General features: G+C 35.5%; 1 protein-coding gene across 6 annotated transcripts in view; it reads left to right on the forward strand.

Annotated features, from left to right (window-relative positions):
• HEATR5A (HEAT repeat containing 5A) overlaps positions 1 to 26,932 on the forward strand; it is a 55,127-nt gene extending 28,195 nt beyond the window's left edge. The window contains exons 18-37 of one of the 6 annotated variants that reach the window (XM_026849284.1): positions 734 to 924; positions 1,377 to 1,536; positions 2,584 to 2,773; positions 3,309 to 3,478; positions 6,462 to 6,488; positions 8,328 to 8,466; positions 9,587 to 9,769; positions 10,602 to 10,841; positions 11,574 to 11,755; positions 13,507 to 13,575; positions 13,990 to 14,169; positions 16,097 to 16,331; positions 16,758 to 17,006; positions 18,577 to 18,704; positions 19,602 to 19,749; positions 20,453 to 20,725; positions 22,899 to 23,123; positions 24,006 to 24,160; positions 24,790 to 25,003; positions 25,269 to 26,932. In XM_026849284.1, coding sequence (XP_026705085.1) covers positions 734 to 924; positions 1,377 to 1,536; positions 2,584 to 2,773; positions 3,309 to 3,478; positions 6,462 to 6,488; positions 8,328 to 8,466; positions 9,587 to 9,769; positions 10,602 to 10,841; positions 11,574 to 11,755; positions 13,507 to 13,575; positions 13,990 to 14,169; positions 16,097 to 16,331; positions 16,758 to 17,006; positions 18,577 to 18,704; positions 19,602 to 19,749; positions 20,453 to 20,725; positions 22,899 to 23,123; positions 24,006 to 24,160; positions 24,790 to 25,003; positions 25,269 to 25,570 — 3,660 coding nt within the window. In that variant the 3' untranslated portion in view covers positions 25,571 to 26,932. The remainder of the gene's footprint in view (positions 1 to 733; positions 925 to 1,376; positions 1,537 to 2,583; positions 2,774 to 3,308; positions 3,479 to 6,461; positions 6,489 to 8,327; positions 8,467 to 9,586; positions 9,770 to 10,601; positions 10,842 to 11,573; positions 11,756 to 13,506; positions 13,576 to 13,989; positions 14,170 to 16,096; positions 16,332 to 16,757; positions 17,007 to 18,576; positions 18,705 to 19,601; positions 19,750 to 20,452; positions 20,726 to 22,898; positions 23,124 to 24,005; positions 24,161 to 24,789; positions 25,004 to 25,268) is intronic. The other 5 variants (XM_026849286.1, XM_026849285.1, XM_026849287.1 and 2 more) reach the window with 5 other exon arrangements.
• Positions 26,933 to 27,501: the final 569 nt, after the last annotated feature.

The following is a 27,501-nucleotide window of genomic DNA, read 5'->3' on the forward strand; positions in this document are numbered from 1 at the left end:
CATAGTTTAATTTTTCCCTTTTTTGATGTTAAAGGGTTAGGGAAACCCATTCTAATACACTGTAGTATACTATCATCCATACTAGTGTCATTCAAATAGGAGACAGATGAAAAAATTCTGTTTGTATCATTTCTGTCTTTATCACTGTCTCTTTCATATTCCTTACTGTATAAATAAAAAAGTAACAATTGGTAAAAAAATCTTGTGCTCTCTGCCATTTGTTGCTTTTCTCTTATGCTTTATTTGTATTTTTCTCTGTTCACGTCAGTTTTCATTCTTCCCTTCTTAGGTTTTCTTCAAAGTAAGGCAAAATATTTTCAGAATAGACAAGACTTTTCATTGTATTTGTATTTAGGGTATATTTAATATGCAGTCGAGATAACTTCTGTAGCTTATGCTCATATTCTTTTTTTGGGCTGGGATTTTTCTTTGTGTTATTTATTCTGTTTTCACGGGTTTTCTTCTTGATACTGTTTTCCTGAGTTTTATGCTAGTGTGTTGGTTTATTGGCTTCTACTGCGATCTATCCGGTATTTCTTAAACTCAGAATGTTGATCTTGTGGTATGACATATACTTATGTGGAGTTAGACTTCTGACTCTCAAAACAGCAGACAAAAGGGAAAGAAAATCAAATGCCTTCTTGCGGGTCTTGTAATTTTTGCATGACACGGAAAAGCACATTCTGATTTCTATACTGTCTTGCTGTTTAACATATTTAATATCTATTTTTAGCACTTGGCTAACTGCAAGGGAAGTTTAGGTCCAGAAGAAGTTAGAAGGTCTGCCCTGACATTGGTAATGGGTGCCTTGGAAAGCAATAATCCACTCCTAAGATGTGCTGCTGCAGAGTGTTTGGCCAGATTGGCACAGGTGGTTTCTGACAGTGCCTTCACTGCTGGATTAGCACAAGTCAGTTTTGACAAGTAAGTTCAAAAAAAGTGTGGTAAATTACTGTTTGAGTTTGTTTAATGTTTAAGAAATCTATCTGGCCTCTATTATGATAATAATTTTTAAAAGCTGGTTCCTTCATGAATTTGATGTCACTTCAGAAATTAACAGGAAAAAGCACTGCCTGACTTCAGTGTGTATTTCTTAGTTTTGTTGACCTTTAAGATGATTGTCTAAGTAAGCATGTCAGCTTTCAAATAAATTAAATTGGCTGCTGTTCTAAGAACATCATTAAAGTATATCTAAATTATTTCTGGTCCTTCCTTCAGATAAGAGATGATAAATGAATTTAGAATTTTGGCAATATAACAATGTCTAATAAAATATTTTGCTGATTATATACTAGAAATTCCATCTGTAGGTGTGCTTATTACATAGTATCAGTCTTGGTGATGACACTAACAGTTTCTTTCCTTATAACTAATAGGCTAAAATCTGCTAGGGATGTGGTATCAAGGACAGGTCATTCTTTGGCTCTGGGATGTCTGTATAGGTACCTAGGAGGAATAGGTTCTACTCAGCACCTGAATGCATGTGTTGGAATCCTTTATACTTTATCTCAGGACAATACTTCACCTGATGTACAGGTACTTGTCACTTCTCTAAAAATGTTTTGTTACAAAATAACTGATTTATATTCTGGAGTATAAGTCTCTTCTTGTAAGAATAACACTTCACAACCTCTTAAGGCATATCTCACAGGTGATGGCTGGAGCAGCAAAGGCAATGAAAAACCATAGCCCCTGCTTGAAATCCACCTTCCAAGCAAGAACTGTGATGGGATATGGGAGGCTTTTATTAATGATCAGTGAGACTGATAAGGCTAAAATACACTGGCTTCAAACCCAGTATCTGATGGTTTAGGAATTGATTAATTCCACATTCACCTCTATCTTAACCTTGACTAGATAGTACCTAGGTGTTTCTGTTCATGTCAGTTTTTGTTTCTGCTATGATGTTTACTTCACAGCGTTTTTATGTTGAAGGGTTATGTATTTAAACAAGAGATTTGTAGCCTGAATGCTGTAGAACTTGCTCAACATACTTGAATAAGGCAAGATGTTTTGAAGACTAAAATTATTTCCCTGTGGATAAAACTATTATCTATCATAGTAGCTTTAAAAGACATTGAGCATATTCCATGTAATTGTTTAAATCTGAGTTAAAGAATTTTTTTAAGCTTTATCTAGAATATCTTTACACAGAGAACTGTATGTTGACATGAAACAGATGTGGCTATCGGTGCAAAGTGACTGGGACTAAAACAATATGTTGTTTCAGCAGTATTTTTTCATAATTCTCTTCTTGCACATGGAACTGGAAGAAATTTTATGAAGAGTATAATGTATTTTAAGAACAATAATTATTAAATTTGCTGTTATTTTTTTTTAATGAACAATGACAAAATATTTTTTCATTGCAGAACATAGAGTACCTTGCAAAATATTCAGAATGGCTTATTAAGCATCAGGTTCTTAAAGTTTCTTTCTATAACCTCTCCATTTGTCCCTTTGGAACCTAAAAGTACACCTTCTATTACAGTCAGTTACTGAGTTTCACTTGAACTATCAAATTTTTACAAGATCTTATGTTTATCATATAGACATTACATGACTGCTTCTCTTATTTTACAGGCATGGGCACTACACTCTCTGTCACTGATAGTAGATTTAGCTGGCCCCTTGTATCATGTGCATGTGGAACCTACCTTATCTCTTGTTCTCATGTTGTTGTTGACTGTACCCCCTGCTTACACTGAAGTTCACCAAAGCCTTGGTCGCTGTTTAAATGCACTTATTACCACACTGGGCCCTGAGTTGCAAGGTATGCAACATCTAGCATCAGCTTTGTTTGGTTTAGCAACAAAATTGCTAAACATTGTTTGAGTGTGTAATTCAAATTTTATCAACTCTTTGCTGTAAGACAGCATTTCACAGGCCATGAGTTTATGCAATCAGGATGACACAACTGCTAGATAATTTTCAAAAAATAGTGCTTTTTCCTTTGTTTGAACTGGTTCTCCAAGCCTTGCCTTGAGATGAAAATTCTTACCTTCTGTTTTCATGATAAATGTATTCCTATTTAAAGAGTTAGGAGCCAGTCTGTGTCTTAGTTATGATGCAAACATTTAAAATTTGCATCTAAATCAACTTCTAGATAGCTGGACTGAAATTTCTAGAGAGCAGTGTGACTGTTACTCATTGATATGCATGTATAACACAGATACAGAGAATATCTTCTAGGAGGATGAGAGTTATGGGTAGCTTGGAAAAAAGACAGGTTATCATGTTTTGAAAAAAAAAAAAAAGTTGATGTTTTAAAAGCAAAAACCAGGACCTGTTTTTCCTTCCAAATACAGGCAGCAGTACGACAGTTTCAGCCTTAAGAACTTCCTGCCTCCTGGGCTGTGCAGTGATGCAGGATAATCCCGACTGCCTTGTTCAGGCTCAAGCCATCTCTTGCCTTCAGCAGCTTCACATGTTTGCTCCTCGACATGTCAACTTGTCTAGCCTTGTGAGCTGCCTGTGTGTAAGTATACATTTACTAGTCTATATCCTTGTATTTTCAAATATTTTGCTCAGAAATACTTAAAAAATTCAGTTGCTTCTTTAACCAGAGAAACTGATCATTGTGTAGGGGTGTTTCCTATCCTCCTAGAGGCAAGTATTCTCTATTTTTTCAGGTTTTTTTCCCCATCTTCTGCTTCTCCTTTACAAGATGTGCACATTGTAGAAATCTTGGCCTTCTCAACTGCTTGTAAGTGTTCTTGTTAAGGCCAGTTGTCTGGCAGGATATACCATCCATCATAATTTTGCTGGATTTTTACCAGCTATTTTATGTTGGCCAGTTTTTTCCTCTGATGCTTCTTATGTCTTAGATGAAGGGTTAATTAAAAAATTGTGTGTAATAATTACTGAGAATTGTTTTGTTTGGATTTGTTTTTTCACAATAGTGAAAAATTGTAGGTTTCTGTAGCACAAATGCTTCAGTGTACTGACTTCTTGTCAGTATAAAAATTTCTGACACATAAGTAATAGTCAAACTAGGTCTTTGGAAAAAATAAATAAAACTTTTTCAGCCTTGTTTGACAAAGAGGTGGGAGGCTTTGTTTGTTTGCTGGGGGTTTTTTGGTGTTTTTTCCTCCCCCCAGAGTGTCTCTGTCTTTGAATAGCTGCTGTTCAGAATCACCTAGTTCTATGAAGAAAGCAAAAATAATTTTCTGGTAGTTATTAGCCTTGGTAGGTTTTCAGGGGCTAGCTACAATTATTTTTGGGTAGGGTGGGGTAGGGTGGTTTTATGTTTTGGTTTGTTTTTTTTTTAAAGATAACCATCTAGTCTCCCTGTAAATGAGGGAAACAAACACAGACAAGAAAGTATGGTGGGTTTTTTAAATCTTTCTTGTTTATCTTAACACAGTTCTCATTTACATCTTCCCCTGGGTAGCACTTATATATTGATACTAACCATATATTGATTTTGTATAAAGTTTAGATTCCTTCCATTTATCTTTATTTAGTTTGACTAGAAACATGATTGTGGGAGCCAGGAAAAATTGAGGGAGAAGCTCTTTCAGCCCCTCATTGTGTTAGGCATGGATATGCTAGTTTCAGAAGAACTGGAACTCATCTGAAGTGTTCTTTCTTTTAATGTACACCAGCTATGATTTTTCTCCTCCCTGGGTAAAGCACAGGTTTTATTAAATTGATAAAATCAGAACAAATCGTATAAGTCTCTCACTTGCTCAGAGGATGTATTAGCATTTGGAATCATATGTAAATCCATGTACAGTATGATTTTTCTAATAGCATCTATCTACTAGTAAAGAGGATGTCATGATAACGTTGTCTTGTCTGTACAATATTACTGATTTTTATTGTTCTTACAAATTGTCTCAAAGTACTTCATACGGTACTATATAAACTTTATAACATTAAATTACTTAATTAAGAAGAAGCTGGTTCATGGCTCAAGTGTGTGTGTTCATGCATCTGTACACATGTGTGTGTTCATCTCTATCCCAGAAACAACTGTGAGCTTCATTGGGGAGGAGCCAACCAAGTCAGTTAACTCTGCTCATTCTCATGAACTTGTTACAGAACTATGGCAGATGTTGCTGATACTGACAATTCAGTAAATGTCAATATGTCTCTCAAGAGTGTCATAAAGAAGGTTTGAGTGTGTGCTTTGCAGGTCTATGGGAAGATCTTTGCACAAGCAGACTTCTGCATTTGTAAAACAAACTATCTGTGTAGTTTCCACCCACTAAATCACCATCTCACTAGGGAAGCAGAATAAACTATTGAGCTGGACCTGAAATCTGCTCTTGACTTGCTGGCTTGCAAGGTGACCCTCAGCAAGTCATTCTCCATGAGGTTTTTAAATTTCTGCAAGTGGAGATCAAGGTGTGACTGTCCTCCTTTGCAACTCATTTTCAAGTGTTAAGGGGAAGCAGAGTATAAAAGCTGGGTACTAGACACTGTGGATATCCACCACTGCATTCTTTATTTCAGGCAGAAAAACAGGAGGCAAAGAGTCTGTGGTCAAATAAGTGATCTTTCTCCTTCTGTCCATAGAAACATGATTTCTCATTTGTAAAATCTTGAAAACAAATGTGCAAATAATTTTATTTTTAGTAACATTTGAACTAACTCCCCTCTCCACCCTTTTCCCCAAGGTTTAAAAAAAATTTGTGTTTTCAAACTTGCCTTTTGAAGATTCTGAACTAGACATTCTCTTCCCTTTTTCCCACAAACGTAGCATTAGGCATGCCACGCAATTGCTGTGAGCAGCTGCAAGCTGCCTCCTCCACCTGTCTTCCCACCCCCTAGAGCATGGGGTGGTTTAGGTCCCCAGAGTATTTAAACAGCTCAGTTTGTGACTATGCTAGCAATAACAAAACATGACTCGGGCAATGGATACACAGCTTCACTTACTTGTTTTTTGTTTGGATCTTTTTTAAATTGTATACATGTGCCTGTCATTATCTAGCTGCCCTTCTTCAGCTTCTGAAAGTATTCCTTGTTTGTCGATTGGGTCTTTTTTCATGGGGCTTTGCATCAAACAGTAATGCTTATCCTGTCTGGTAAATTCTTGGCTCCAGCGAAATAGAAATCATATGCTTTTATTCATGTCTAACATTAGCTTTAAAGCTAACAGACTTCTAAAGCGCTTATCTGTATAAGCTTATGATGTAGTGAACACCAGGTCTCAGCTGCAAGACATTAAAGATATTTTGAAACATGGTAACTGTACAATGTCAATAACTATGCTGTGCTGTTGTCTTGGTACTGTTTAAGTACTAATTTTAGGAGCAGCTGGTTTGCAATTTGTGTTTCAACATTAAATATAATAAATGAACTAAGCAGATTAGGGTTTTGGTATGTTTGAGATGAGATTCTGAATTTTAATATATGCTGAATTTATATGTAATGGCCTCCATGTGTGGTTGGTATCACTGTGATATCTATATTTTGGTTTTGTCATGACTGGTTTGTCATTTGTTTTTGTGCAGGAAATCTTGTTGGATAATTCTGTGTTGGTAGGTCCCTGTGCCTTGTTAATCCTAAACTTTTGCAGTTTGCAGTGGTGTTTTTTATTTAAAATTTTATCTTTTCCTTTTAACCATTTTAATATTCTTTTAATTTCTCTTAGCATGTCAAGTGACATTTGATTGTCATCCTAACCAGACCTTCCTAACTTTATGCAGATGGCAGACATACATTTCATTTATGTGCTTAGTGAGACATAATTTTGTTTTTAACCTGTTAAGCACAGAAAGGGAACTGTTTGTTCATTTAAGTTTGTATGTGATGCTTGCATTTTGTGTCTGTTATGTAGTCCTGTCCCTTGCTTAGAAAATGGGAGAATGAGGAAGATGAAAAATGTGCATCTTGCATTATTCAGTAGCCTGAATTGGATCCTCTGTTTTTCCCCTGTTAAAAATGAGCACGGAACTTATGCATGTCCAATTTGAAGTAGAATGTGTAGCCTGCTTGCATAAATGTTGCATTAAAAGCCTCACTTGTTTTTAAAGTTTCAATTAAAGTATCTTGCAGACATACTTACTGAGTCAGGTTTCTTTTCTTTTAGAAGAATTATGCAGAGTATATCTTTGTATTAAATATGTAATTCTGATTGTTACAGGTTCATGTGCATGCATAGAAATACAGAAGACTAAGCTTAGTTTTGTTCAAGTAACAAAGCTGAAATTCTGTATCACTCTTTTTATCTTTAAGTTGTTCTTTTTAACTCTATGTTAACTAATATATATTAATCATTTGGCTAACATTGACCTGTTGCTGGCAAATGAAGAGCATGACCTTACTACAAGGTTTCTGTGCAGCAGACACTCAGCTCTGTCTATTTTAAGGATGGTGACAGCTAAGGGTACACAACTGCTTTAGTTGTAGAGAATAGGTTTTTTTATTATAATCTAAGCTTAATTTAAAAGAAGCTGCATAAATATTGGTGTAGGCATCTTGCCTGGCCACACAGCTGGTTCACTCTATCTTTGGGATCCCCTTCAGAATGAAAGCAAGCAAATAAAAATCAGATAGCTCCACTCTAACAAAAGAACCTTCAAGATATGTCTTGTGTTTTTAAAGTGTTTTTCCTTGTTTCTGTAATAAAGAAGCTGTTATTACATATTTTTCAGTATAAAAAACAAACACTGGCCTGGTTGTGTTAAAATATGGTGATGCTATGAACTTTTTTGCTGGTAGTTGCTCAGAAGAGCTGACTTGTCTCAGTGTGATATATTCACCAGTAACTCTCACCCTTCCTCTCACCTTTTCTGAAACATAATTTGAGTAAATAATATTTTTTGTGATGAAATTGCAGCAGTGTTTTCTTTGCTCTTTCTTGTAAACTTCTTTTCATGCATGGAGTTCAGACTTACTAAAGCCTGATTGACTGTCTCACCCTTGGTTAAACTGGCATTTCTCTAGTTACATCTGAGGATAATTTTGAGTAATTTTCTCTTTCACTGAGTTTCCAAGCCCATTATATATACCCCATAGTCAAAGAATATAGTTAGTTGTTCATTAAGACCACGATTCAGCAGTCATTGAAGTTAATGGAGGTCTCACTACCAGTATTGGTGGGAGTTGGATCCAGCCCCAAACCAGTCTTATTAGTTACCTTTGGAGAGAAAATGTTAAAAGTACCGATACGTTAAAATTGATCACAGGAGTTGCAAAATTTTTCATTTGCGGTTTAAAAAAAAAAAAAAAAAGCTGAGCAAAAATACCATCAATTACATGCTTACTGACTTTACCGATTTCTTGTAACTACAATTGTTCAGAAAAAAAACGGCCTTACTGAGGCATTGTGATAAGGGTTTGTTAGCCGTCTTACTGTTTTTTCTTGCATGTTTCAGGTGAATCTCTGTAGCTCATACTTGTTACTGAGACGTGCAGTGGTAGCTTGCTTACGGCAACTTGTGCAAAGAGAAGCTGCTGAAGTGTCAGAATATGCTGTTGCATTAGTTAAAGAGAGCAGAGAAGATTTTACTCCAGGTAACATATTTCAGTTCTGAGATCAAGGAGTTTGACACATTGATAGTGCTATGGGTATGAAAACTTTCCTGCTTTCTTGAAATCTTTAACTCAAAAAGAGTTTTCTGCTTCAGTTCTCTACATAGTACCAAATTATGGAATCATCCTAATCCTTTTTTAGTGATAAAATGAAGATACTACTGCTTTTCATATACTGTAGATAGTAAGGGTCACTAAATGAGAAAATGCAAGTGGAGTTCCAGAGAAACCTAAGCCTATCTAGCCAGTAGTTGTTCTAATAACAGTTTCATAGTCCTGCATTTTACATACATATTCATAATTTTATTTTGCCACATAAATCTCTTCTTAAATTAAAAATCTGTCATTGAGAGAATGTGTACAAAACCTGCTGAGGAAAGTTTCTGTTGACCTCTTTGGAGAACTAGTTGAAGTAATGATGATCTGGGGTCCCTAGAATTTTTAACTTGCTGAAGGTTTGTTTTTTTTCTAAAAGGCCTGAGAATGATCATTAGTTCCTCTTCATGTACCTTCCTGTGAGGGGACAGTGGTAATAAATGATTTCACTTTGGATTTCAATTCAAGCTCATTTGGAACTTTTCAGGAAAGATAGGCTATGGCCATTTTGTAAAACTGCTGATTTTTAAGATTGGTAATATTGGGCAAATAAAAATTTATCATATTCATTTAACAAATTATTTTGATGTGTCTGGTTTTGAGCTTTCTTGGAGAATAATTTTAACTTCCCTTTCAAGTTAAAACATTGTTTTGGAATTACCTTATGAGTCAGTGTAAAGAATCAGATGGCCAAAGATAATTTTTTTCAGGAGCTCAGATGCTGTGGTGATAGTAATGCTGTGAAATTCAGAGTATGATTTTTTTTTTTTTTCCCCCCGAGTTAACTTTCTTCTTGTTGTTAGTATGTTTCTGTAAAAATTATAAGGTTTTCTTTGTATCAGATGATTTAGATATGGTATTAAAGTAATTAATACTATTATTTCAAAAGTATTTCAGGGCTGAAGACTTGTTCACAAGATACTCTGTGTAACCTTCAGTGGGGTTTCTGTGGTTATTACTAGAGTTTTGTGATGTACAGCATTCAGCTCACAGATATTATTCTTAGCAGATGTTAACATCAGAGAAATAGGCCTGGAGGGGGCATTGCTGGGTTTGCTGGACAAAGAATTGGATCAAAGATTGTGCCAAGATATCAAAGAGACTCTGACTCATATGCTTACTTCAATGGCAGTTGAAAAACTCTCTTTTTGGCTGAAGCTTTGTAAAGATGTTCTTGCTGCCTCAGCTGGTAAGTCCTAATATACTGTAGTTGAGAATACACGAAAATAAGGTCTGCAGCAGTACAGTATCTCACTGAGGGAAAGTATTCTTGTTTCTTGAATGTTTAACATTTATGAAGTGTATCACCGTCCTTCATATTGAACCATTGGACCCTTTAACTTAGTTTTTTCAGAAGTAATATAATATTCCCTCCTCTGATTGTCTTTTTCCTATTGAACAAGTTTTTGTAAACATTTTAGTATATCTTGCTTGTTCATATTCTTGTTGATTTATAGTCCTAATAGTAACTTATTTGCATATCAGAAATGGAAGTGTTTGAGCTTGTGGGTCCTGTGCAATTACCTACAAAAAAAATATTCAGACCTTCTCTTCTATTAATAATAGGAATGATGCAGACCTACTAAATCAAAATAAAACTCTTGAGCAGATAAAGTTAATTACTGTGCTGAATATTGGTGGTGATGTTGAATTGTTTTCTTTTAACTGCAGTGCAAGAGGAAAACTTACTGAGTTTAGATTTTTTTGATTTGGAAACATACTAGTTTCTAATATGTCACACTTATTTTAAAAGATCTTTTTCTTTTGCTTCTTTTACTGCAGTTTTTCGTTTAGTTTCATGGTATTGATCTTGTCTTCCAGCAAGTAATATCAACCAAATTCAGACAGTGTTGTTACATTTTATTTTTAATTCTAGCATTTACTCTTAAACACTGAAGTTGAAGGGAGTCATAGAGAGTTGGAGGCTAGAGATTTCCGTATGAGTCCTTCTGTAGTTTTCAGTTACAGTGAGAAAGAGTATTATATTTCTTCTTTTCTTTTTACCTGTGTCCTAAATACAGATTTCAATACAGTAGCTTCAGTTGATACCACTCAAGAAGAGGAAACTGCCAAAGTGGATGATGCATCTGTATTAACGTCTGACAGTGATGAGAGGTTCCATCCTTTCAGTAATCCACGATGGTCTACCAGAGTTTTTGCTGCAGAGTGTGTTTGTAAAATTATAAGCCAGTGTGAAAATGCAGGCAGTGCACATTTTGACATAACTTTGGCTCAGGAAAGAAAACAACGTGATTCAAGAGGTATGTGTTAAACACTGAAAGAATTTCACAGAATGTGAAGTATGCTTAAAATAAATGTTAGCTGTTTGCATCTTAATGAAATTTATCATAAATTTGTTGTTTGTAATCACTGAAACCTTTAATTACTCTTATTAGAAGCCTATATTTATTAAGGTGTGGAGCAATTTTTATTTGCCAAAGTACTGGCATAACACTGCAGCATTTACACTCACTTTCCTGGTTATAGTACCATGGCATATGCATAGGAAGTCACTGTTTCTGCACAAGCACAGGGAATCAGAAGTAATAGCTGGCACCAACGTACAACATCACAGTTTGGTATCTGGAATTATGACTCAAAAACTCTACTTTTTTTGTTTCATAATTTGCATAATTACCAGTAGAAACACAGTGGCAATTTTCAGTACCTCTTGTGTTTATCTGGAGGTGTTTTCCTCAAAACACTTTTTTCTAAAATCTGCCTCATACATAAAGATATTGATGCTTTATTTTAAGGTTGGGGTTTTTTTTTCTTGCATTCAAATGGAGAGGAGCCTAGAGCAGCTAATATAAGATGTCCAAGTGAGATTGTTGTATGTGTAAGCTGTCTTAAGTCAATCTTCAATATGTGGTAAGGTAAAACATATAATACATACGTTTTGAAAATATTGGGAGCAGTCTTATAAAATATATTATGTCTAAATCTAAGTTTAATAAAACTGTTTTGTTTTTTAATTTCTGTTTTCTCTTCAGATGACTTTTTGGTATTGCATTTAGCTGACTTGATCCGTATGGCTTTTATGGCTGCCACAGACCACAGTGATCAACTTCGCCTTTCCGGGCTTCAGACATTGCTAATTGTTGTTCGGAAGTTTGCAGCTGTTCCAGAACCAGAGTTTCCAGGTCACGTAATTCTGGAGCAATATCAGGCCAATGTAAGCACCATTGCTAATAATGTAGATAAGTTTAGAGTTACAGTTAATTGTTAAAAGAAATTTGCTTTTTGCAGTGTGTAGTGCTAGAGTTGGATTTCAGTTAGTTTATTACTGAAACTATTATTAATTTATTTGGACTTAACTGCTTTAGAAAGCAACTTTTCACTTGGCATATAATGTTTTAGCCCCAAAGTTTTTGAAGTTTGACCATTTTTCCCTCTTAACTCTTTGAATTACTCCAAAAAGAAACTAGAACATTGGGAGCTTTTTTTTGGAAAGCATTGGTTTCAAAGTGTGGAATTATTGGAAGAAATATTAGAAACAGCTATCCTTTAAAACTGCTTAGTAGTAAGTAGCCTTTGCATACCAGAGATCACACTAGGAGATCTTGGTCCATAAATAAGCTAGAGGAGGTAAAAGCATGGACTGTACTCATAACGTCTATTTCAGTTAAGTCTTTGTTTAGAATTGCAGAAAAGATGTCCTGATCATTTTTCATTCCAGACTGCACTTGCATTAAATATGACAGGTAGCTGTGTTAAGACTCATCTGGCTCCTCTTCTTCGGTTTCTAGAAGGCATTGAATAAGTCAGATCACTCTCATAAAAATGGAGAGATCCTGACAGTGAAGGCATCCTAACCCGCTTTGATCTTGCTTTTGCCATTAGAATTCTATTCTACTGGCAGTCTTTGTGGGAAAGGAGAATTGTCTTGATCTAATCAGGAACTACCAAGGGAAAAATATACACCATCTGTCCCTGCTGTCCAGAACTACCAAACAGGTCACAAGCAGAGCTAATAATTCATCTTTTAACCTTTACTACCCTTAAAGTATTTCTGCTAATACTATGCATAGATCTTCTCTTCAACTGTTTCATAGAAACTGAAGAGATGTGAAGCAGTTAAATATGTTGTTGTCTTCTTGACAATTTTTTTCCATAACAATAACCAGAAATAGATGGATATAGATTTCCTGGACTTGAGTAATGGTTTCCTGAAATCTTGTTCAGAAGTTCCTTTAATGAAGTCTGAGCTTTAGGGGGTCTTAAACTATCATTAACTGTCATTAAAGACAGCTTCTTTTCACTTATTTTCACAGACTTGTATTTGTAGTACTTGTACTATACTTTGTACTTTCATCCCAAAGAGCATCAGACTTAAGTCTGAGTTTTCAGGTATCAGCTAAAGCAGCAAGGGAAATTTTCATTAGCTTTTAGTGAAATAGCTTTCAACAGTGAAAGTAGGTAAGCTCTCGGCAACCTGGTAAGTATATGCTTATGTGTTAGGTGAATGGGGTTTCTGCTCTTCCCTTCTTTCACTTTGTAAAGTTGACCAACTTCAGCTGTTTGTTTCCTTAATTCTGCAATATTTCTGAGTAAGACAATGTCACTCATTAGGTGTCTCGCGAGTCTTTCATAGTTTGGAACATAGTTTTTTCTTTTGAGGGCTACTCATCAGCTCAAGAGTTCAGGAAGGAAGATGTTTCTGTTTCAGTTTTAGACTGTGCAAAAATAGAATCAACTTTGAAGACTGCTCTCAAAGAGAACCATGTCTTCAGCGTAAGCAAAACAAAACAATAAAAGTAGGACTGTAACTATCTCCCCCCTCTTTAACCTCACTGAAACAGTCTGTGGAAAAATAAAAAGGAAACAATGCTTTATAAAGGAAAACTGCAGCAAAGCCTGATTATGAAAAGTAATTATTGAGTTAATTGTTCATTATGTATTAAATGTTGTATAATTTCTCTTAAGGTTGGAGCAGCGCTTAGGCCTGCCTTTGCTCCTGAAACTCCTCCTGATGTCACAGCAAAAGCATGTCAGGCAAGTGTTGCAAGTCAGAAGTCTTAGGTAACAGACCATCTGAAACTTTCTTTTTGCTTGATGTGCCACACAAGAAAAAGGAAATAAATCATCTAGCCTCAAATCCTCAATCCACACAAAATAACGTCACCCATGTTTTACAGCTCTGTTGTAACAACTCAAAGATTTCATACACTTTAAAGTCTTTCAGAAAACTTTGTGGCATTTGATACTTTAGCTGTTACTTATGACATCCCTCTAATGTTTTTGGCTTTCATTACTTATGTATACTAAACTGTAATGTAATTTAACATTTATTATTATCTGAGAGTAACTATTTCAGGAGAAATTAAATCTGGTTTTCATAATTTTACAGAAAGAGTATCCAGTGGTGTTTGTCTCTTATTTATCATAATTTCTGTTTTACAACACTAGGTATGCAGTGCCTGGATAGCAAGTGGTGTAGTAAGTGATCTTAATGACCTTCGAAGGGTTCACCAGTTGCTTGTATCCTCTTTGGTCAAAGTGCAGGCTGGGAAAGAAGCACAAAGTCAACAATACAATGAAAGCACCTCAACTATGGAGATACTGGCTGTGCTTAAGGCATGGGCAGAGGTTAGTGTAACAGCTCTGTAATGATAGTCTTGATATCTGTTAGATGAGCTAGAACCTTTCAGACTGAAAGATTTCGGGAACTTCATACATGCTTCATTAAATAGAAGTTGCTGGTCCTTTTCTTTGCTCCTTTAAACAGTACGTGAACTTTGTAAAGTTGACAAAAGCACTGTTAGTTAAACTGTTTGTATTATACTATTTGTTAAGAAATATGTCCTTAGGAAATACTGATTTCTTAACATGTTCTAATATTTCCATGTTCTTTTTAAATGCTATAAATTTCTGAGGAGATGGTGCACTGAGCATACCATTTAAGTAGGTATTATTTTTCTCATTGTCTACTGACATTTAATTTCTTAAGGGTAGTTCTTGTAAGTTAATAGTGTCAGTTCAGTACTGCATTGGCTAACTGCCTTAAAGTCAGCTCATGTGAATGCCTGCTTTAATACATGTAAATGCAAGGTTAGATATTTAAAAATCAAAATCAGGAACAATGTATATAATTTCTAGATGTCTTAGAAAGCACTGATAATGACCTTGAATGCTGACAGTTGATAACCCACTATATATGAGCATGTTATGCAGTTTATATGTTATTTCTACATATAACGTAGGAGCTATTTTGGAGAAAGCAGACAATAGATAGCTTTTATGTGAACATCTGTAGAAAAACATACCAACATCTGACATCCATACTTGAGAAAGGATATTGGCAAAATAGGAAAGCATTGCAGAAAAGCTAGCAAGTGGGAATAAAAATCTTGAAAATATGCTTACACTGAGAGATTTAAGTAGATCAAGTCTATTTAATCTATTCAGGAAAAGATAAGGTTCTGCTATCAGTGGTCAGAAGCTGAGACAAAATTCAGACTAGATGCGAGGCCCAGCTGTAAGAAATTAAGATCTGTAGATTGTAAATTAAGATCACTAGAAGTCTTCAAAACAAACTCTGTATATCAGATATGAGAAACTATGACAAATTAAACTGGAGATAAGCTTCTGTGACCTGTAATTTACAAATATTTTGCTGAAGCCCTAGATAGTTCCTTTTCACTTAGGATCTTACCTATTTCTTGTTTCCAAAATTTGAAGGAAATCCCCCATCCTTTTGCAGGGAGGAGTGAGAGGGGAGCTTGGTGGGTGCTTAGTTGCTGGCCTTGGTCAACCCACTACAACTAGCAATCTTGAAAAAGATACAGAAATCATAATTGCAGGAGACAGATACTTACAAAAGCTAATTTTAGATTAGTTGAACTGGGCTCCTATGTCTCCTCTATAGTTGAGGAGAAGAGTTTCCCTCCCAGAGCATTTTGGGGAGATTAAAGAGGGTTGCTGGTCAGAAACATTGTCAAGCCTATCTTTTTTTGATAACTAGAGAGGCATGGAGGTAAATTAACCTTCTCACGTTTGAAGTTACCCTAGTGATGGTAACATCCAAAGTTTGCAAACGATGCAAGACTGTACTCTTCATTCTTTACTGTTAACACAGAGTAATACATAGTTTTGAGAAGCTGGTTGCAAATGCAATATGTTATTTCAGTTAAACTGGTTTCACAATCATAATGATAGGTATATTATTTGATAATAACTTCTTCACTCTGGTAGCTGTAATTTTAACAGGATTTGACAGTTGGAAGCTGAAGCTGGACCAGTACTATATTAATTTTCAAAAGCAGAGAAGTTAACTGCAGCTATGTTTAGGAATTGTAGTAGGCTTCCCTTTACTTGTAGTCTTGCATCAAGATTAGCTAGGGGAGTGGATTCAGAAGGCTTAGAAAATAAGTACTTGTTCACCCATGCCTACTGGACTTGAAGCAGGAATAGATTCTTGGATACCTCATGCCTGTTCAACAGACAGTCATGCTAATGATCACAGTAGTTTTCCAAGTGTTAATATTTGTAAATCTCTCTCCAAATACATAAACAGGTTTACATAGTTGCAGTTGAAAAGCAGAAAAATCAAAGTGATACACAAAATCACTGTTTAAAAATTGTGAACTCTGCAGAAGAAACCTACAGAGATGTAACATCTTCAGCCGGTGGACTTCTGGACTTAGTACAGACAGATCTTGGAACACTAAACAAGCTCTGGCTTGCTGCACTTCAAGATTTTGCTCTGTTAACTTTACCTTCAGAATATGCATTGCAACTACCTGCTGAAGGTAAGAAGGCAAATCAGTTGTGTTTTCATGGGTCACTTGTAAGTGTGTATCGTTAATGTCCTAGCTAATTTGTGTTAAGATCACAGTAAGATTAAGTTGTATAGAGAATATGCATACTTGTGTACCTGTCTGAAGATAAAGACTGCTTTTGAGAACAGGGGTTTTACTCATGTGAAAAGTAGTTTGGTATCCTTGTTTGTTGGGTAATTTTGTGGCTGCAATAAGAAAAAGGTAATTGTAGTGGATTCTATCCAAAAAAATCTAAATGAAGTACCCTCACAAGCCTGAATTTTAATACTGAGCTCTTTACATAAAATATGATAAATATAATTTCAATAAAAAGAAGAATCTCCTTTTACAAGAATGAGAAAATATGGTAGTGGAAAATAAATGACAGCCTTAAAACTGTAACTTCTCTTCTTGTAGGTGGTGCGTTTTATACAGCAGAGACAATTGAAAACGCCAGACCTCATTACTACAACTCCTGGGCACTGATACTTTATGCTACAGCATTATGGCTTACTAGCACAGGTTTCATCGTTGTTGATCCGGATGAAGGAGTTGCTAATCTCTCTAGACCTGTCACCCCAACTACAATGTGTCAAGACTCTTCTACCAGGCCCTTGGTAAAATCTCCTGAGGATGTCAATACTGACAGATTTCATCTTATCTTGGGTTAGTGAGTGCATAATCTGTCTAAATAGTGTAACCCAAAATGTAATTTTTAATAGATAAAACTGTTAACAAAGAAATATTTAATTATTCACATTTAACTGCATCATTGAGTATTGCATCTCTTAGAAAAATATACAGTCTGAGAAAATTGTAGAGCATTTTCCCAAATGTGGTAGAAAAAACACTCAGTGTGAGCTAAACAAGTCCTAAACAATGCTTACTGCTCTGATTATAAACATGCAAGTTCAAGGGTGGATTTTATGACGGTTGCAGCACTACAATTACAGTGTACAGTTTAACATCACTGAAGTACAGTTTTACATCACAGAATAATGTGTAGGTTGGAAGGCACATGTGGAGATCATCTTGTCTACCACCCCCTTGCTCAAGCAGGGCCACCTAGAGCAGGTTTCCCAGGGCCATGTCCAGCTGGCTTTTGAATATTTCCAAGGATAGAGATTCCACAACTTCTCTGGGCAACCTGTGCCAGTGCTTGATCACCTTCATGATAAAAAAGTGTTCCCTTAGGTTTACATAAAGCTCTGTTTAAGGCTCTGCTACTGCAGAGTCTAATGAGGTGGTTGAATTCAGTCCCAGTTCTCTAAATTTACATAATTAGGCAATTCTGGTTGTATTTTTAAAAATTTGATCTCTCTTGTATCCTTCTTTTGTAATCCCTTTTTGGAATGGGTTTGTATGACCCAGATGGATATGGCTTCTTTTTCGAATCTCAGTCTTCCTGCACAGAGCCAGCTTCATTTTGAGCTGCATTGCTCCCTCAGTAAAAGTGGAACCTCTGATACAAAAGCTGCTCATATGTCTTGCTTCCTATACTACTGGGTTAGTGCTTCAAATTTCATACACTTTACGATGGACATCTGGCTTGTTTATTCTACTTCTGAAAATATTCCACTTTTTCATTTTCACCTCCTACAGAGAAACTGAAAGAAATTTAAGACACAGACACTTTCTGTTCTTTAGTATACGTTGATCAGCTTCCCAAGTCATCACCCATTTTGGAATTATCCAAATACCTGTACCCTCTACGACTGGGATGACAATATGGATCATACTATATGTTTATCTTCAGTGTCATAAAATGTCATCTGAAGTGTCCTGAAAGCTCAGAAAAAAGTTACTGATTTTATGTGCTCAAGGATTTGCAAGCTTAGGCTTCACATAATTTACCAGATTAAGTCTCAGCCTTTGAGTTTGTGAACTATTACTACTTTCTCCATTATTTCCTTCTATTAGGTAAATCAGTGTGATTAGGCAAAGATTCTCCTATACATTAATTATGAATTGCCTGCCTATTCATTGGACCTGTAGTTCAGTGTGTTACTCAGAAATTGCTCTATTTTTTTTGAATTTATTTATGTTAATAGACAGTGTTAATCATGTACTGTCTAGAAGTTGAAGTTCTTTCATTGTTTTGAGGGAAATACAGTTCTAAGCAATAGCAAATGCTATTTCTATGTCTGCTCAACCTACTGTTAAGTTACTTAGTAATTGACAAAATTACTTCTTAAAATGTGAAGCACATACGGGTTTTTATTTCTGATGCTTACAGGAATTAGTGTGGAATTTCTCTGCTCTCCTCGATCAGATGCAGCAATGGAGAATATTATTGCCTGCTTACGTGCCCTACAGGCACTCTTTGATGTTCCATGGCCAAGGTCTAAAATAGGTGGTGATCAGGTAATGTCTTAAGGATCTAAATCTCCCCAGAATTAAGACATAATTTTAGTTTGAAATGTACTTCTACTCTCTGTTATATATCCAGGAATCTTCATTACATAAGTAGTAGGTGAATTATATGCTTTACCAAAATCCAAAACTGTAGAGGGACGAGAGAAAAAGAGCACAACATGGAACCTGGAAGAAGACAGTGAGGGACAGAGAACTGGAGGACGTTTCATCAGGAAGGAGTGATTAGATGGGTAGGATGAGAGCCAGGTAAAGACAGAATTACATGAAAGAAAGTTCTCTTACTCTCTCTGTCAAGGGACAGTTCAATTAATTCTGTTGTAAATATTGAAAATGATAAAAGGAAACTGGACAAAAGCAGTGGTATTTAAAAAAAATAATCACAACACACCAATGATCCTAAAAAGTAGTAGTAACTTCAAAATTCCTTCTTTTTTCTTTAAATTAAGCTTTATACAATCCTGTGTGCCATGCAATTGCCTAACACAGCAAAAGTGATAAAGCCTGTGGGTGTGCTCAGGTTCTGCTGATTATCAGTGCCCTCTCCAAGGAGATGCATATACTGTAGGAAGGATGCAAGGCAGTATCCCCACCTTCAAGAATGAAAAAACTGTAAGATAAAGATTACTTGGGGTTTTACTAGTTTTAATTGCCTTATCTCTAAATTACTGTGATTACTATTTTGTTGGGGGAACTGAGCAGGACTGCTGCTGCTGGGGTCTAGGAGCAAGATGCTGAAGAAAACGCCAGCTCCTGTGATCGTATCAACTATACTGTGTTCCTTAGTGAGATTAACAAGAGTAATGCTGTTGGCTTTAACAAGTATTAACAAGTTTCTAAAATTCCTGCTTTAAAATGGGGATATATTAAGCATTTTTCTTACTGTAGGAGTTGGGCGTAGAGCTGCTGAATGTTTTGCATCGACTGATCCTGACCAGAGAATCACCTGATATTCAACTTGCCGCCCTTGAAGTGGTTCGGCTGATTCTTTTTGCAGCTCAGGAACATGTGAAGGAAAAGCGGAGAAGTGCAGAAGGTACAGTAATGTATGAGATGCTGAATACATATTATCAGGGTTAAAGCAATTATTTCTTGGAAAACTAGATTCTGGAAGGTCATATTCCAAGATTCATCTTAATTGAAGTGTTTCACAGTTGGTGACTACTTCTGGTTTACTTAAGTAGATCGATGAGCCTGAAAAAAGAAATAGGAGTGCTATGATAGATAGCAGGTGGTTTTGGTGGTGATTAGAGGGCATGAAGTGAGGAGGAAAACTGGAGAAACTGCAGTCAGGATAGCCTTGTGTGGTACAAGGGAGGGAGGAGTCTTACTGGAAAGCTGATATCAACTGCGGTAGAGCAACGGAGAGACTCAGCACGCAGCCGTTACAAGCCAGACTTCACTAGTTACTCTGATAGTAACTTCCTGATGTTCATTTTCTAAAAGAAAGAAACTGGGAGAGAAATCAAAACACTTCTATCAGGTGACATCATATTGGCATGGTGCCTCAGGACATTGTGTGTCTAAATCTATTGCACACACTTTTACCTTTGACCATCAGTGCATAGTTTGCTTATTCAGAAGGATGGATGTTTGCCAGTAGAACTTTGAATACATATGCGTGCACATATATATGTATCAAGATTATCACTTGTTGATGAAGCAGTCTTAAGAAGTAAACTTTTTGGAAACAAGGTACAGCCTACAGATTTCTCCCATATTTCTTCTTTTTGTTTTAGTTGATGATGGTGCTGCAGAAAAGGAAACATTACCAGAATTTGGAGAAGGCAAAGATACAGGAGGACTGGTGCCTGGGAAATCATTAGTCTTTGCAACACTGGAGTTGTGTGTTTGTATTCTTGTCAGACAGCTTCCCCAGCTCAACCCTAAATTAACTTGTAGCCCTGTGTTTCAATCTGGAAAACATCTGTTATTGTCAGAAGATGGAAGTAGACTGGTAGCAGCAGCATTAGTTATTCTCTCTGATGTTCCTGCAATCTGCTCTCCTGAAGGTATGCTATTTCATCACAAGAAAAGATTAATGAAAGAATATTAGGCTCTTGTGAGCCCCCTTGTTATTACCTAATTTTCTCAGCTGGATCAATCTGGCAGCAAGTTTTGTTGATTTGCTTGTGACAATTTCCTGTTCTAATTATTTTTTTGATTGTGAGATTACAAAACAAGTTACAAAACTGAAGCAACTAAAGGAGTAGTCTTTCTTTTCCTCCCACGTGTTGCAGTGCAATTAATAGATTTATTTTTTACAGGGAAGTATCTGATAGTTACATGATAATGTTCTACTTGTCTATTCTTGAATTTATAATGCAGACATAAAATTAAAAGGGAAATGTATCATGTTCCCTTTCACTAAAAGCCATTATTTGAACACTAGGAAACCTATGTAAGGAGTTACGGTTGATTTCTCAGGTTACTTGACTTTTACTAATAATTCATTTTGGATCCACTCCAAAATCGAAGGTGTTTTCTTTCCACCACCCCGCAATATCATATTCATACATATGATCTTTCAGTACTGTTAACAGCACACCTATAAACCGTTTCTGCCCTACTCCTCTCTTCCCACCTTTGGTATCTGTGTTTCACCTTATGCAAATTTTTGTATTTACCAGCCCTGGAAATTTCTTTTTTCCTAATTTGTTCTCTGTTACAAGACTCTCCTTTGGGGGATTGCATGCTCCAAATGGAATAGTAGACAGTCCTTGCTATCATTGTAGGGTGATGATATGATTTCTCTTTTCCATCTGCAGCTCATTGTTTATCAGTTCAAAGTAAAAGGAAACAAACATAGCATCACTTAGATCTGAGGGCAACTATCTTGTATGAAAAACAATCTGTGATTTTTCTTCTTTCCCCTGTAGTTCTTTTGTCTTTGGCTCTTCAATTTATTCCAAAAACAGCTTGCGGGATCAGACCAGATGGAATGTTTATATTAGAGAACTTGAACGTTTAAGTCAGATGACTAAAATGAGGAGCTTAAGCTTGCTTATACAATCAGTTCAATAAGGAAGCATCTCCAAAAATCAACTCTCATAATCAGAGAAGAGAATTCCCATGTGGAATTGCATCATTTCTTCCCCTTTAGTAGGTAACTGAAGTTAGAGTTCTGTGACTGTGTCTCTTATTTCAGGTACCTGTCATGGTATGTATGCATAATAAAATTTTCAAATGATGCTTATGAACTCTATTTCCTACTGAATACCAACAGTCAATTTTCAGAGACTTGGCTGTTTAAAAATAGAAGGTAGATGTCCTCAGGTTCTGAAAATACTTCAGCATTTGTCAGACACACTCATTATTCAACAGGCCTCTCACAAACATCAGTATATTAAAGCCTTAAAAACATACACATTTTGCTGATTAGGGAACACCATAACCATATAAAGTCATATGCTTAATCAGAATCAAAATGCTGAATCAGAACTTGACAGGAGAAACAAGTATGTAGGTTTCTAGATTGTCTCAAATATGTGCAGAATTCTGTATTACTATTAGATTAAAAGTCACAAAAATATGCAAGACTCCTATGCCAAAATTATTCCTGATTTTTTTTTTGTTAGAGTTTTTATTATAATTCTAGGAATTTCTGTTACATGTTTTTAGTCAGAGATCCTCCTCTTCTTAATCTTAATAAATTCCTGACTTTAGTGATTTTGTGGAGCAATGACATCCTTAACTACCTATACATTATGTGGAAGAAGTATTTCTTCTTACCAATTTTTTAAATTACTCCCTGTTAATTTCCTTTACTGAAATTGCAAAATATGCTTAGATGCTCGTAATTTTTCTGCTATTTTGTATACTTCCATAGCTTTTCTTCTGCTCCTCGGGTGCTCTGATCTTTCAGTTCTTGCTTTTCCCTGAACATGTCATAATTCCCCACTTCATATAAATAATAATAAACTCATCAAGGAAAAATATACGATGCTAATTTGAAAGGGGGAAAAGATTAACTTCACTTAAGCAGTCTGACTCCATGTTTGCTATAGCAAGTCATAATATTTCATTCTTCAAATTACCAGTGCTTCCATTCATGTAGGTGATTTTAAAAAGGTAAATTATAAATTAAAAAGAGAACTCAAGAAAACACATTTTTTTATGTAAAAGGTACCTGTTGTTTGGGGTTTTTTTTCAACTTTTGTGAAATTAATTTCCTTTGTTTTACAGGAAGTGTTTCAGTTCTTCCTACTATCTTGTACCTAATTATTGGAGTACTAAAAGAAACTGCTGTGAAAGTGCAAGATGGCCAATTACCTTTGACGGTTGCTGCATCTCTACAAGCCCTTAAAGGACTCTTGTCTTCTCCAATGGCTCGAGCAGAGAAGAGTCGGACTGCTTGGACTGATCTTCTGCGTAGTGCTTTGGTCACAGTGCTTGACTCTTGGGATCAAGGTAAGCATAAATTTTGGGTTTCTGTGTTTAAAAAACAAATAAAAAACTGTTGGGATGAAAGGTTGTTTGGTTTTATTGAAATTAAATTCACGCTCATCTTAAAAAAGGACTAATACCTTAGTCACAGGACAATTAGTTGGCTACCAAGTACTGTTGAAACTATAGTGCAGTCTTATCCCTACAGTTCATATGAGAAGTTGTCATCTGTAAGGGTATAAATGTGGGACTGCGGGCTTACCCCTGTGTTATAACTACATAGTTACATGGTACATTGGAATAAACAGGAGTTATGGCTTCAGTGTACAGTTGAGCATGAAAGACAGCTGTACTGCGTGCAGGTCCTCCATGAAGAATTAGTGTCTATATTGAAGCAAAGGATTTTAAAACTAGTTCAAGAAAAAATATTTTGGTCTTAAAATTAGTTTTCTGTGTGCTGCTTCTTCAACTTCCCAAGTTTGTAGTATTTTTATCATTCCTTAGGTTTAATCTCTAAATTGTAATTTGTTGTTGGAACTTTTGTTTATAGTGCTGATTTTTGAAGTTATAGCAAAACAATATATGTCCTTCATGCAAATTTTGTATTTTTCTCAAATAAATTGTACAGTAACATGTCATACCAGCTCTTCAAAGATATTTATTGTACTTTATCCAGAGGAACAGTGGAATAGGAGTATGCTGTTATTTCTAAATATGCATATAACCACCCCTGAATTCCCATTTTGGCCTTGGCTTTTACAGTAAAATTCCATATCAGTGCATTTGAAAAAAGAGATTCTTAAAGAAATGTAGACATTGTTATTTCTATTCCACCTCTTCGTAACACCTGCATTCCTAGAATTACTTTTTAATGCAAATCTAACAGACTGCTTATTTTATTGACAGTAGATGGGTTTCTCCAAGAACTTGATGAAGTTAGCCTGCTTACTGCTATTACAGTATTTGTTATGTCTACCAGTCCAGAAGTTACTACCCTAGAGTGCCTTCAAAAGCGTTGTATTGAGAAGTTTAAAGTAACACTTGACTCAAAAGATCCTTTTGTAAGTACTGGTGAAGTTATAAGAATATCAGTATCGTATTAAATGGATCTTAGCTTATTTTCTGTTCAGTTGTTTCCCTTGCCCTGTGTGTTAATTCCAGCTAATTCTGTCCTGACTATCTGTCAGGATAATTAAAATACAGTTTGAACAAGTTACCAAGAATGTGTTCAGTGGTGCATTTTAACATTTTTTTTTATTCTGTATACAATTCTGCACCATCTGAAGCTTTTTAAAATTGCCCAGAGTTTGACAGACGTAATGCTTACATTTTAAGCACCTATTTTCAGTCAGCTGTGTTTTTGCAAGAGTGTATATTTTCAAAACTGTGCTAAGACATAAACTTCCCACAAAAATAATGTTTTCCTTAACTCAAAAATGGAGGAAGATGTAGTACTTAATGGAAAGAAACAGGAAGCATGATCCAGTTTCTCTTAATAATATGATCACGTTATAACATGCTTATAAAGTATTATGCATTAGCAGCCTCCAACCTGATGACTTTTCAAGCTGTGAGGCACGTTTTTCCCCCCTCCCTAAAATTCTGTCTGACAAGCTGTGAGTTTTAAAACACTCTGACGTGTATTTTTAAGCATAACACTTTGTAACTGCAAATTTGATTTTCCCTTTAGGTACAGTGTAAATGCTACCAGCTGCTGCATTCCATCTTTCAGCATCCAAACAAAACTGTGTCATATCCTTATATTCATTCTTTAGCACCATCCATTGTGGGAAAACTGCAGGAAACAGAAAAAGCAAAACCTGAAAATGCTGCTGAACTTAAGGTGATTCAGGAGGGAATAAAGGTGGTTACAGCTCTTACAGCCACTGCTGAGGAAGAGCACCGTAAGTTACTTCCATTACTAGTATCCAAAGCATTAGACATTCTGAAAGCTGCCATAAGTAACAAATTAAAACAAAACAACCGCTTGGAATCCAGTCCTGAACACTAATTGCTAACAGGAATGTTGGGGTTTTTTACCATACAGTTCAAATAACATTTGTAGCTTTATAGTTTGTGTTAAATATTAACTTAAAGAAATACTTCTAGTTAGAATTTGAAGCTGTTTATAGAAAGTGTATGTTTAAGTTGTGTTTTCAATGTTTATAGGTGCTCATTTGGTGGCTTGCCTTCTTCCCATCCTTATTTCCTTTCTTTTGGATGAAAATGCCCTGGTTTCTGCTACAAACTCAGCAAAAAATTTACATGAGTTTGCTTTGCAAAATCTCATGCAGATTGGTCCACAGTACTCATCAGTTTTTAAAAAACTAATGGCTTCCTCTCCGACTATGAAAGCCAGGCTTGAATCAGCTGTAAAAGGCAATCAAGAAAGCATCAAAGTGAAGACTGCTAAACATGCAAAGAATCCTGGGAAAAGCGCAAGCATTCAGCTGAAGACCAATTTTCTTTGAAGTCTCATATTATCATTTTACACTTTGTTATCAACAGCAAAAACTGTCCCTTTTAATTTCTAATCAGAGTAAGATTGCTATGAGTTGATCTCATATATTTCAGTTTGCACTGAAGTATTACAGAAGGTTTTTAAGAGAAAGAAAATCTCTAGATAACTTTCTGTTAGTGTAAGACTTAAACATCTTTACATGCTATGAATAAAACCATTAGAGGTTATCTAATTGTATTTTTGGATTGTTTTGGACTAAAATTGCAGAAATTCACATGCCTATATTACAAAAGTATAGTGAACTTTACCATAGATATATTTAGGAGCAGCCCACACTTAGCCTTTAAGTAAATTTTGTTTTAAATCCATATTTGTCAAAAATAACTTATCCTGATTGGGTTTTGGATTTAACTGGGACATAAATTTACTTGCGGTTTGTAATCTATCCTAATTACTAATTTAACACACTGCATCATTAAGTAAACAGATTAAATATCCTTGTAAGCCTTACAATAGATTATGGTTGATCTCGAATTCAACTCAATAAAGGTAATATTGATAGCTTTAATCCTAATAACTTCTTGAGCTGTCCGAGATTTAACAAATTGTGTTAAATACAGCTCTACAATGCTTCTTCACCAAGGACTCCATAGTGCTTTACACAGTGGGACTGTTATGCATATGTAAGTATTTGCAGGCTTGGTGCCTTGCTGCTTGACATAGTCTCACTTTTCAGGGTGTGTACTTGTGTTAATTTTATATTAGGCTAGCCAGGCAATTGAAGCTTACACATGTAGTCCAGGATAGGACAGCAATTTTAATATACTGTGCCTCAATTCAGACATCTGCTCTATCTGGATGTATGTTTCCTGATCTTTAAATGATCGGTTATAAATACATGTAACTCACCTAAATTTATGTGTCTCTGCGACAAGAGATGGACATATCTGAAGTCAGCTTGTCTTGTGTCAAAGTGCAACAAACTCATCGTAAGGAGTATTTAATTAACATTTTTATCAAGGAACATATTTTAATATAGAAAAATAACTATCGAAATTGCAATGGCTATAAAGTATTTTCTACATATAGTGTATTGACTTCTTTCTTAATATCAGTATTATCTAAACCAAACACTATCATGCTGAGGATAGTACTTCATTCTTTAATCTAATTACTTTAAAAGAAAGAAGAAGAAAAATATCTACAGAACTGAGAAACACACTGTGACTCAGGAAAAGTATGATGTACTGTATTGTATTATAAGTTTTGTATATAAATATAATTGTAAATTGTACAGAATTAACCATTTGACCAAAGTTCTAACAATTCTTTTTTCTAATTTACATAAATAAAGCTAATTTTCTTCACTTAAGATTTGTTTTAGTCATTTTACCCAATAGCAGAGGAGCTCTAAGGACTTCCTTAACTGAAAGAAAATGTTTGTGTTCTGCCACAAGGAAACTAATAAGAAACATTTGGGATGTATACTCCAAGGTCTGTGACTTGACACTGCAGGTCGTTCTCTGTTCTGTAGAGCACAATGGGTAGGTAAGTAGGGTAAGGGAGATGGAATTTATATGTGTGAATACCTGTTCTGTGCCAAATGCTGAAATGTATGAACTATGGAAAGGTGGTTGAGATGCCTTCCATCTTGCCCTGGAGAAACAGAAGTTCTTGTTCCACCTCTTCATTGCAGTCAAATCTGTAGTTCCTGCCTCTATTAAAAGGGAGTTACATTACACTTGGCAGTTACTTGTCCTTATCTCATTAGTAATTTTTAATCTCTTTATTTATCCCTTCAAATTTTAATGGGTACATTTCCACCATCCCTCCAGAAGGTTGCTTCTGGGAAATCATAGAGATTCTTATGGGATTTGAAACTTATAAATTAAACTCATGTCATGTTTACTATCAAAGTGGCAAAAAATACTGCGGAGGAAG

The sequence above is a fragment of the Athene cunicularia genome, assembly GCF_003259725.1.
Source record: "Athene cunicularia isolate RWA chromosome 5 unlocalized genomic scaffold, athCun1 chr5_part1, whole genome shotgun sequence".
Taxonomy (NCBI): domain Eukaryota; kingdom Metazoa; phylum Chordata; class Aves; order Strigiformes; family Strigidae; genus Athene; species Athene cunicularia.